At 37.7% G+C, this 11,873-nt stretch overlaps 1 protein-coding gene across 1 annotated transcript in view; it reads left to right on the top strand.

Annotated features, from left to right (window-relative positions):
• The window catches only part of Adam28 (ADAM metallopeptidase domain 28), a 47,767-nt gene that overhangs the window by 8,323 nt on the left and 27,571 nt on the right, over positions 1-11,873 (top strand). The window contains exons 3-10 of the mRNA XM_055609875.1: positions 630-706; positions 1,389-1,467; positions 2,651-2,727; positions 4,266-4,458; positions 6,614-6,685; positions 7,668-7,739; positions 9,169-9,338; positions 10,484-10,568. Of these exons, the coding sequence (XP_055465850.1) occupies positions 630-706; positions 1,389-1,467; positions 2,651-2,727; positions 4,266-4,458; positions 6,614-6,685; positions 7,668-7,739; positions 9,169-9,338; positions 10,484-10,568 (825 nt within the window). The remainder of the gene's footprint in view (positions 1-629; positions 707-1,388; positions 1,468-2,650; positions 2,728-4,265; positions 4,459-6,613; positions 6,686-7,667; positions 7,740-9,168; positions 9,339-10,483; positions 10,569-11,873) is intronic.

Genomic DNA, 11,873 nt, shown 5'->3' with positions numbered 1-11,873 from the left:
TTTAAAGGCAGGAACTGTATCTCACCTTTAACCACATGGACACTCAAGTTTTCAGGCAAGTGCCTTCCCACCGAGCCACCCACTGAGCTGGCCCTAGTTAAAGGTGCTTTCTACGTCTTTGATATATCCCTAACCCCACTCCCCCATACTCCATCTCCTAACCTGTATTCATGAATATAAATATTTATAGCCAGAAACTATTGCTGACCCAAATAAAACCTTGCCAAACATATCAAGGCTATACATAAAGATATCAGATAAGGGAGACCAGAATGTGGCTCAGTGGTAGAGTCCTCAGCCAGCATTTGTAAGACCCTAGGATCAATTTCCAGCACACACCCATGCTTGCACACACAAAAACACATACATGTAGATACACATATACACGCACACAGGCACACACACATGATATACACAAGTGCACTCATACACATATGTGCACACATAGGCACATATACACACAGAAGGGAGATAAGTTGTCTATTCAGTTGGCAGATTAATCTGTTGCATAAGGTCTAGACAAACAGTTGGTCTCACTGCTAGAGAAAAGCAAGCGGCCCTTTCTAAGGCTTAAATCGACAGAAACTGCCACCTTTGGATTAACAGTAAGCCTTTGTGTATTTCTGCAGGAAGCATTTGAAACTGAGCTAAAGTACAAAATGACAGTTAACGGAGAGGTTGCAGTGCTTTATTTAAAAAAGAACAAGTGAGTATGTGTCTGTCTGCTATTTCCCTCCTCAACGAGAAGTTAAAATGTGGACAGTGGCTGGCAAAGCTGCCCTCAGTTTTAGTGCTTCCAAAACTTGACCCACCATTCTTCACTCCTAAGAGACAGACTCCAGGAGTCCGTGAATTATTTTTTTTCTCTTCAAGTAGTAGGAACACTTTAGGTAAAATAATAGTTTACTAGGCCTTTGCCACTCTATAAAGAAAAAAACAATGAGGTGCTAGGAGACAGACTTGATTATGTTACCAAACGATGGAGTGGTTCCAATATAACTTGTATGTTTGTCTGTGTCTTGAAGAGGGCCTTACAGGACTGTCCCCTGGAAAGGACTGGGACAAGGGTAGTGCTATGCCTTGTGCAGAACTGGTTGCAAGGGCTCACTTCTATTACTTTTGACCTCAGTTCTGCATCTCAAGTTCCTCCTGGAAATAGCAACCAGGTCCCACGTGAAAAAGGGCTTTTTCCACAGCCCTCTGGAATGTCCCCAACACCCTTCCCCCTGCTGCCCGGCCAAATGAGCAGCGCTTTCCTGTGCACACTTGTCTGAACATAGGAGAAGCTGAGGAGCTGAAACTGGTCTGAGCAGCCTGGGAAGAGTTCTTTGTTTTCGGACTTCACAGTTGACATGTGTAAACCATGCTCTTCCCCTTTCTTTCTCCAGAAATCTCCTTGCACCAGACTACTCGGAAACATACTATAATTCCAGAGGAAAACAGGTCACCACAAGCCCACAAATCATGGTATGACAACCTCATAGGTCCCTTGGTAATGGATTTGTGCCCTGCAGACCTAAATATAGTCTTTGCCAGGCAAATAGGACTGAAACTGTTTTACAGCCTTGCTGCTATTTTATTTGGTTTTGTTCTGTTCTGTTTTCCCCAGCAGCAGTAATTACTTAATAAATCTTCTCACATTATTATATTTGTCTAAGAATGATGAAGGAACCTGTTCTAGCTTTTCAGGAAAGCAGGCAGGGGGAGCATACAGTTCCTTTAGAGTTGTTTTCTGCCCACGGACCTTATAATGTGAACAGCTAAGCATGTCTGTTGTTTTTAGCTTTTTGCTATCACACCTCCAATTATGTTGTGATCTATCACACTCAAGGCTACTTCTTCACCATCAGTTGTAGCACTGATGTTGCCCTAAGTAACTCCATTCTTGATCTATCTAATGAGCTCCCCCTAGCTCCCATGGAGCCCATAACTTTGTAGCCAAGAATCCTCTTCAGGGCTCCCTTCTCTGCGGCAAACCTTCACATGTTCTTTGGTTCAGCAGGCCAACGACACATCTCTTCCAAGATAGAAGGGCATGACATGGAACAGTCACATGAAGCAATATCCCTGGTACTTTGCTCCAGATAGAATCATGACGTGTAGTGCAGGTTCATTGAAATAAAGTTTGACTCTTTGGACAAAAACCTGAATGACCCATAGGTTTATAAAAGGGTGGAGAGGTGGTAAGTCCTAATTGAAAAAAAAAAAAAAACAAAAACCCAAAGTATAATGAGCAAGGCATTTTTTGAAGAAGAAAAATAAAGGCCAGATCTTTGGAGAGTCAGATTTTAAACTTGGCTAACTAAATACAATTTTGAAAAAATAATGCTCAACTATTTTGTACTATTTCAGCAACACTAATATAATATATGGAATACACTATACGTAGTGTAGAATGCTATACAGTCCACTATATTTACAGGGATATATATAATATGTAAACTGTATAATATAAGCATTTGGGGGTCATTAACTATCATCAAATTGTAACACACAAAAGTGCTTGTATTTAATTTTTTATAAAATGTCTCTAGCATTTTATAAAAGTTAGAGGAGAGTGGTCTCATTCCAGGATTTCAAATTCTAATTGGTCACGGAGTCTAAGAATGCTGAAGAATTTCCTTTACAAAATACCTTTTGTTTCCCTTAGGATAGCTGTTACTACCAAGGACATATCATAAATGAGAAAGTTTCGGAAGCCAGCATCAGCACGTGTCAAGGTCTTCGGTGAGACTTCAGGGTTCATATCCCACTGATGCACAGCTCACGTTTGATAAGTCTGAAGACCCTCAAGTATAATCAGTTATAGAATATAGTTAAGTGTGATTACTAAAGGCTACAAAATTTTGAAATTTCACATCAAAACACCATTCTTTTTTTAAAGCATAGAAATTATGCAACTGAACTACCTTCAGTTTTTATTCTTTTGCTTGTTTAAAAATGAAGATTTTTTTGGGACTCAAATTTATAGTTAGACTCTCTGAGGGGGTATGGCTCCTCTTCTTTCTCTCCTTATCTTTATTTCCCTTTAGGTTTATCCTTAAAAAAACAAAAACAAAAAACATGTGCACCTTTCTGCCTGTTAGTGACTCCCCATATGTCTGTCTATCCTATGTTAGCTCATTAATACCAAGAACTGATGAATTGCCTTTTCTGCACGTGTAGCTGTATACCTTAAAGAATCTAAACCTCTGTGTGTTCTAAACCAAGCAAATTGATGGTCTCATAAATCCATTATTTTTCCTGTGTTCTTGACCTCACTGATGGAATAATCAAGTAATAACTTACCCAGTTAGTAATCATGAAGTCTGTGAAGACTGCCTGTCTCACCCTCCAGCCTCCATGTCCTTAACAAGCCCCAGGGATTGTATATTCTAATTATTTCCTGTTTGTTCACTACATCCGCCTCTACTGTGAAATATCCTACCTCAGCTATGTAGTTGAAGTATTTGAAACAAACACCCACACTTGCTGTCTTCCAGTTTTAAGCTCTATATACTCGTGCATTCCCACTTCAGACTAATTAGATAGAATTGCATACATATGAATTTGCTAAACAATTGCATATACATTTTTTTTGCTTCTACACACCCATTTTCTTCGTTTTGAATATAAAGTTCATAAAGGAAGAGACTACAGATCTCCTTTACCCTCTGCTTCTAATGCAGTGCTTCATTTAGAAGGAGTCTCATTAAACATAATGCAAACTGATTTTAAACCACTGGAACTCTAGATTAATTAAGGAATGAAAATGCAGCTGGATTTGCTCATCATTTATACAAAAGCTAGTAAGTCTTAAAAACAGTCTAGGGGGCAACCAGCCATTAAGAGGGAAGAATAGAGCGGGATGGCCAATGAGTGAGCTCAGATGTTGGTGCCAGGGTTTGAAGGAGTTGGAAATCTTTGCTGAGCACACACTTCATCTGCTCTCTTTCCACCCCGTAGAATTCTTCTATCGGCCATTATATCTTTGTATATTACAGACTGAAAAGTGAGGCTACTTAATTCAATGATTTTGGGGGGTTCACAGCTAGAATTTTAATTCCTTATTAGACTCCAAAGCATCCCCAACTTTCAAGGCCCATGCCATGTAGGACCAGGATGAAGACAGGGGGCTGATTCAGAAAACATTTCTAGTGTCAGAAGCAGATAAGCTGGATCATTTTCTTGTAATATGATTAAACAGGTTGTGAGGACTTTGAGGACTCTGTGCAACTCCAAAGCAATACGTTTTGTTAAGGAGCTTTAATGTTCATGTTCCCCAGAGGCTACTTCAGTCAAGGCAATGAAAGGTATTTTATCAAACCTTTGAGCTCGGAGAACCTGGATGAACAGGCTCATGCCCTCCTCAAGGATGACCCCAGTGAAGTTCAAGAGAACAGCAGCTGTGGAGTGGATGATGTGTCGTGGCTACAAGGGCTGCATCGGAATGTGGTCCCACCTGCCACCAGACTGATTGTACGTAGAGTTTTGTTATTACCTGTACTTTTGTTTTGTGTTCTAACTTGGGTTCTGATTTTTTCGCTTTTCTTCTGTTCATGTGTATGTGTGTTGTATGTACATGCATATTGTGTACAGATGAACCTATCTGTGCTTGTGGAGACCCCAGATTGATGTTTAATGCTTTCCTCAAATGATCCCCACCTTATCTATTGAGGCACAGTTTCCCAATGAACCTAGAACTTGCCATTTTGGATGGCGTGGCTAGCCAGCATGTTGTAGGAATTCACTGTCTCCGCCCTTTCTGTATTTGGATTAGAGGCAGGCCATGACACCCACCAATCTTTTACAGTGGATTTGGGCATCTGCATCCAGCATTCACGTTTTCACAGGGAGGGTTTTCGTCTACTCAGCTCCCTTTCCGGCCCTTGGTTCTAATTTTGGCAGTGTGCTTGCTTCACATTTTATAGCCACTACTGAAACTAATAGTTTATAATTTTACTAATGGTAAAACATTGCTGTACATTAATAATTTATTTACTGAGAAACTGTGCCTAAACTATTATCATCAACAATATGCAAGGGCTAAAAAGAAGCCTGAATTATAATATGTGACAGCTAGGAAGAGACAGCAGGTCACAGTACTCTCTAAATCTCACAACAATGCACACTCTTCTTGTGAGGTGTAACTGTAAGAAATTTCTCCTTAGAAATGTCCAGTGTACAAGGGATGGAGTAACACAAGCACACAAGCAACAGAAGCACAGGATCTACCTGTAGGGAGATAGAATATTCTTTCTTGTATGAAATCCTGTTTTGATGACAGAAGAAAAGACAACCCCAGCTGTTTTCAGCTGTGTGGTGTGCACTAAAATGTTTCTGTTGTTTTACTTTCATTGCTTGATTGTCACTTTCAAGTGTTCCCAGAATCTGTAGGCACCAGGCAGACTTGGTTCTAAGAAAACTCTGAGGTTGTCCTCTTTGCCATGGATTTGAAGTTTATCTAGGAACCCAAGAGGACTAGTCCTGGCTACATGTTTCTTTCAATATCATTCTGGTTCTGTTGGCACCAGCCTCTGGGCTTCCATCTTGATTCTTTGGGAACCATGTAGGAATAACCATGCTTTCCTGGTTGGTCATTTGACATTAAAAGTCTTGGCTAAACTGTTCACTGCTTTTTGCTTTGGAATTCTTCCCATGCAATCTCATCTTATCCTACACATTCTTTCTTTCAGTGGAACTCTGTAGGGCTGGTGTGTAGCTCAGTAGAATTCTTTCTAGGGTGTGTGAAACCCTAGTGTCCATGCCAGGCACTTTGTAAGCCATTTGCAATAGTGTGTGCTTGTAATCCCCAGCACTAGGAAAGCAGAGTCAGGAGGCTCATATGTGATGAATGCAAAGCCAGCCTGGGATACATGAGTTCTTGCTTGTAAAACAAACAAACAAACAAACAAACAAACAAACGGGGGGTAGGAATCTAGGTGGGAGGAAATGGGGGAGGGAGCTATAGCAGGGATACAAAGTGAATAAACTGTAATTAATAAAAAAATAAATAAATTTAAAAGAAACACCATGACCCCCCCCCCAAAAAAAAACCCCACAGAAGTTGGTGTTTTACTTTTTTTCTTTTCTGAATTATATTGCAATTGTTTTTCACTTCTTGGATTCCTGTTTTTATGACTATGATGTATAGTCGAAGTCTCTAAAAAGCCTTTTTTCTACCTGCCTATTGAAAATCACTATCTGACCACCCAGCCAATCACTCACTGAATCCACTCCACAGTACTAATTACACTTGATGCTTTTGTGTTTATGTTTGTCTCTTGTGATCTGCTAAGCTGGTGGACCATGTAGACTTATCTATCCTGGTCTCCAGAGTGCTGTGAGGGCATAGAAAGTGTTAGTAAATATTTTGTTCGTGTGGATAATGGAAGGTAAGTATACACCTCACTGGATAACAGATGAGTCTATCAACATATTTGTTTCTAATGATGGAATCATATAAGACCATCACTTTCCTTCATTTTCTAACATTCTGAGCCTCGTTTGTATGCATACCTGGATGTTGTGGTAGAGTTAAAATAGTAATATTGTCTGTCTTGATTCTCAGATACAATCCAACCTATTAACAGTGAGAGATACTGTCTTAGTCATGCTCTTCCTTCTATTTCAGAAGTTGAATGATGGGATGGTTCAAGAACCTAAGAAATACATAGAATATTATTTGGTCCTGGATAACGGTGAGGTAATTATAACAGATAATGCAGCTCACAAAATTAACTTATTGTATGAGATAGAGATGTCTAGATCCATTTAGAACTATCAAGAATATGAAGCATATGAAGAAACTATTCTAAGTTTACAAAATTGATATGTATAATGAAACTGACAGACGTTTCTTCTCAGACATAAGCAAATGACAAATACACACAAATCATATTTTTGGCCCTATATTACTCTTTTTTTTTTTACTATCTTTAGAGATCCAAATTAGTTTCTTTTTAAACTCATTTGTCATGTCGTCCTGGATAGTTCATTTGTAATGTTGGATTTGGTCTCTGGAGGGAGCATCATACAGACAAGATCCCAGTGGATGGGTTCTTTGGAGAATGGCAGAGCTTGGCGATAGACATCATCTTTTCTAGGAACACATTTTCCAATTTTGAGTTCCTAAACAAGTTATCTCTGTGTGTTTAATGCCAGAAAAGAAAAATAATTTCGATATTAAAACAATCTGGAAATTAATTATCTCAGAACTAAAATCTCTGGTCTTGTTGGATTGGGCTCATCCACTATGCAGAGATTTAAAGATAGTAAATCATGCTTTGTGGTGATTAGGGAACCATGACAATTAAATTAAAACATACTTAGAATAATCACTCACTTTATTTTATCGTGGTTTTGCTCGAGACAGAGTTTTGCTATGCAGCCAATACTGTCCTTACTCATGGTCCTCTTACGTTGGCCTTCCACTCAGATTATAGGTGTGCCAACATTCATGGCTTCGTTTCTAAGAGCGGTATGCTGACCTGCTATTTCAAGGGGAGAAACATGATGTTATTACCAAAATTTGTTAATTTACATGAAAAAATGACTCAATTTGCTTTTATTTTTGAAATATTAATAACTAGTAATTATAATCACTATAAAATAAGTTAAATTGTCTTTTTATCTTTTGATTATGTTAATTTCTATCATCCTAATTTTGTCTTTTCATTGTCTTGTAGTTTAAGAAGTACAATAAAAATCTTACTGAAATAAGAAAGATAGTGTTTGAGATGACCAATTATGTCAACATGGTAAGATATAGTTCATTAAATGTAACTTCAAATGCTTTGTGAAGAGCTGTCTTTGAGTGTTTCTGTGGATGAACATGAATCTAGGATGGGAAGGAAAGCAAGTCTCTTGAGGTTAAGGCTGCTAGGCCTCTGAGGAATGACCATGAATTTTACTATTTCACTAGATATTAATACCATGTGTTCTTAGAACCAAAAGATAATGAGTCAATTTTTTTTCTTTTTTTAAAATTATTTTTTATCATTATTACAGTTTATTCTCTTTGCATCCTGGTTGTAGCCTCTTCCTTCATCTCCTCCTTGTCCTACCCTCCCTCCCTCTTCCTCCCCTATACCTCTCCCCTAGTCCACTGATAGGGGAAGTCCTCCTCCCCTACTGTCTGACCCTAGCCTATCAGGTTCTATCAGGACTGCCTGGATCCTGTTTCTCTGTGGGCATGCTAGCTTGGGCAATTGGATGGAACTAGAAAAGATCATCCTGAGTGAGGTAACCCAAAGACATGCAGGGAATATATTAGCCATATAATGTAGGACAAACCTACTAAAATGTACAGATCTAAAGAAGCTAAACAACAAGGAGGACCCTAGGGAAGCTGCTTAATTCTCATTCAGATAGACATTGGAATCTTCCAGGATAGATACTGGAAGAGACAGAACAGAGGGAACAGGATGGGAGTCTACCACAGATGTCCTCTAAAAGACTCCATCCAGCAGGGGATAGAAGCAGATGCAGATAGATACTCACAGCCAAACTTTGGACAGAGCACAGGGAATCTTCTGGCAGAAGGGGGATATAGAAGGACCTGGTGGGGACAGGAGCCTGACAAGGAGACCGACAAAGTCAAAAAAAGCTTGGCCCAGAAGGGAGATGCAGAAATTGATGTATCAACCAAAGGCCACACGTAGAGAGGACCTAGATGCCCTGCTCAGATGGGCAGCTCAGTCTCCATGAGGGTTCCCTAGTTAGGGGAGCAGGGGCATCACTGGCTTGCACTCATTGCCTGCTCTTTGATCACCTTTCCCTGGGGGAACAAGATAGCTAGCCCATAAATCAAGCTTTATTTTGAAGGATTTTTGTTTCCCAAAATCCGCTTAAGAAAATACTGATAATCAAATTCTGGTAGGAAATAATTTTAAGGAGTTAATTAAGACAAGAAACAAATAGGCCTGTCATCACTGGAACTGTAACACCTTTCTTACTCATATTATTTCAGTCACTCTCTAAACAACCCTCAAGAAGTTACTTAAATGTAATGTCCAAGAAAAAAAAAAAACAAAAACAAACATTTTATCTGGAGAAGTACAAAAACGCTCAAGGTGATAAAGGCAATGACACACATTACTGTTTTTGAAAAATAAAGTGCGGTGGAAATATTAAAAGATTATTTCACTACTACAATTGATGGCTTCGCATTGTATTCTTTCTGGACAGCTTTACAAAAAGCTTAATGCCCATGTGGCATTAGTTGGAATAGAAATTTGGACTGACGGAGATAAGATAAAGATAACACCAGACCCCAACACCACCCTGGAGAACTTCTCTAAATGGAGGGGAAGTGATCTGCTAAAACGAAAGCATCATGATATTGCTCAGTTAATCTCGTATGTACCGCTTTCTCTTTGCACAATGAGAGCGAGATCTTGGGGTGTAGGTAAGATGTAAGGGTCTCCACACGAGGTTGTTGTTGTTGTTGTTTTAAAATACACTCTGATGGGTCCTTGTTGAATATGTTTTTGCTTTGTCTCCAAGTATTGGCTTTTTAAAACCTAAAAATGAAAACAAGGCAATCATTTATCAGAATTCTGTTTTATTTGGGTCTGCACAAAAATGGGACAAATTTACATCATGAAAATTTTAAAAATTTAAAAAATGCCTTCTTATACAAAAAAAAATAAATAAAAATAAAAAAGGTAAAATATATAGGAAATGGAAAGTGAGAGGCAAATTTTATTAATTTTCTCATATTTCATGTCATAATCAATATTTTTACCTCTTTGATGTTGTTTAGTAAAACAACACAAGTTGAGTCAACTGAAGGAATTAAAAATTTGACAAGTACTTAAAAATTTCTCTAAGTGAACAAGGGTCAAAGCCTTGTGCAGATAGCAAAAGACATCAGCAAAGGAAGGCATGTCACCACTACTAATTTGAAATAAAGAAACTCCAAAAGCAAAATTAAATTCACCAAAAGCCATTAGCAAACAAATGCAATTGGTCTACACCTGTTTGTGTTCAAAAGCAGAATACATAATAACATAAATACTTTAAAAATCTTATTCTAACACAAACACTATATAAAGAACCTAAGAAGAAGTAGTTAAAATATGAGGAAGATAAAATTTTTTTTAAAAAACATACAATTTAGTTCCTAACCAAACAATTATATACCTGGGAACATTTATTAGTACCAAGGAAAAACAACAACAACAAAAACCAGAAAAAAAGAGTTTCTTTTATTGACAAGGGATAAGAGATAAATTTAAAAGAAAATTATAATCATAATATAATTATATAATCATAATAGTCATGAACACCTGGTAAACACTGGATGTCCTTAAATCCAAATGCTTAGATTTCAAGTGTGTGGAAGACAGTATTGGGAAAGGCCCCTTTTAGTATCTTAAAACCCTAGGAAATACTTAAGTGATGGTTGGCAATTTAAATTTCTCCATTGCTTGTTTAGAGTTCTAAATGAATTGTTTGTTTTTTTTTCTCCCTTTTAAATATGTTTCTTTTTTTCCTGTAGCTCAACAGATTTTTCTGGATCAACAGTTGGCTTAGCTTTCATGTCTTCGATGTGTTCCCCTTATCATTCTGTTGGTGTCATTCAGGTCTGTTTGAAGATTACCTGTTGGTTAAGTTACATGTAACTGCCAAATTTTCCAACCCCATCTATAGAGAAGATTGTTAGGGCTGTCCTACAGACTGTTTCTTGGTAAATACAGTAAATAAGTGGCAAATGGTAGCCTAAACTTACATTCTGGAATAAATCCAATGTATTCATAAAATATTATATTACCATGCTAATGCATCTTCAGGATCTCTGCATCTAGTCTCAAGGGCAGTATCTGCCCACAATTTTATCTTCGTGTAACATGATTGCTATCGGTTTTGTTGCTACAGTAAATTTGACTACATTCAGGGAGTTGGAATATATTCCCAACTCTGATTTTCTGCATTATCTGAGTAGAGCTGGTGCTATTTTTCCAAGATGTTTAACCCAATTAACCAGTAAAACTGTGTGGGGCTGTAGTTTTCTTTTGGAAAGAATTTTGGAATCAGATTTTACTGATTCAGTCAACTCTTTGGACTGCTCAGACTATCAATACTTGAGCAACCTTGGTAATTTCATCATTCAGAAAATATGTCCATTTATTTAAGTGGGCAGAAGTTAATTGATAGTATTCATCACAATATTTTCCACATAGAGCTAACTTATAAGCACATGCCCTCTATTATTTATGATATTGATCATGTGTGCCTTTTTCATTTTTGTTGTGGACAATTTCTGGAGGCCTTTATCAAGTTCTTTGATTTTAAATACCATGGTCACTTTCAGTGTTTTTTTCCCCTCTAAAATTCATTGATTTCTGCCCTCTTATTAATAATTATCTTTCTTCTATTTATAGTAAATTTAATTTGTTCTTCTTTAATGCAGTCAGTGCTGTATCAATAAATTGATAGATGCTGTATTTTTTCACTTTAAATACTTCATAAATTTTCTTTGGGGATTTAACTTATACTTCACAACGCTATCTGAGTTCATTAAGTCTTAATGAAAAGTAGGCATCAGAATACATTTAAAAAGTTACTGTTTTGTTCATTTTTATGTTTCAACTACATCTTCTTGCTTCAAGGGGTTTGAAGCTCCATCATTAGGTCTTTACATAAGTATAATCATTGTCTCCCTGAAGAACTGACCCTTTTATCACATCACCGTCCTCACAAATGTTCATCCCTGAAGTACGGATTATTCTGGAGCCCACTTTGTCTAATGTTGTCTAATGTTGGCATGGTTACACCAGGTGTTTCAATGATAAATCTCTTTCCTTACTTATGCTTTTTTAGTATTTGTGTGTCTGTTTGTGTGTGTGTGTGTGTGAGAGAGAGAGAGAGAGAGAGAGAGAGAGAGAGAG

Source organism: Psammomys obesus, unplaced genomic scaffold (assembly GCF_907164565.1).
Source record: "Psammomys obesus unplaced genomic scaffold, mPsaObe1.curated_primary_1811, whole genome shotgun sequence".
NCBI lineage: Eukaryota > Metazoa > Chordata > Mammalia > Rodentia > Muridae > Psammomys > Psammomys obesus.
Note: the sequence above shows the minus strand (reverse complement) of the source record. Positions and strands in the feature narration are given on the sequence as shown.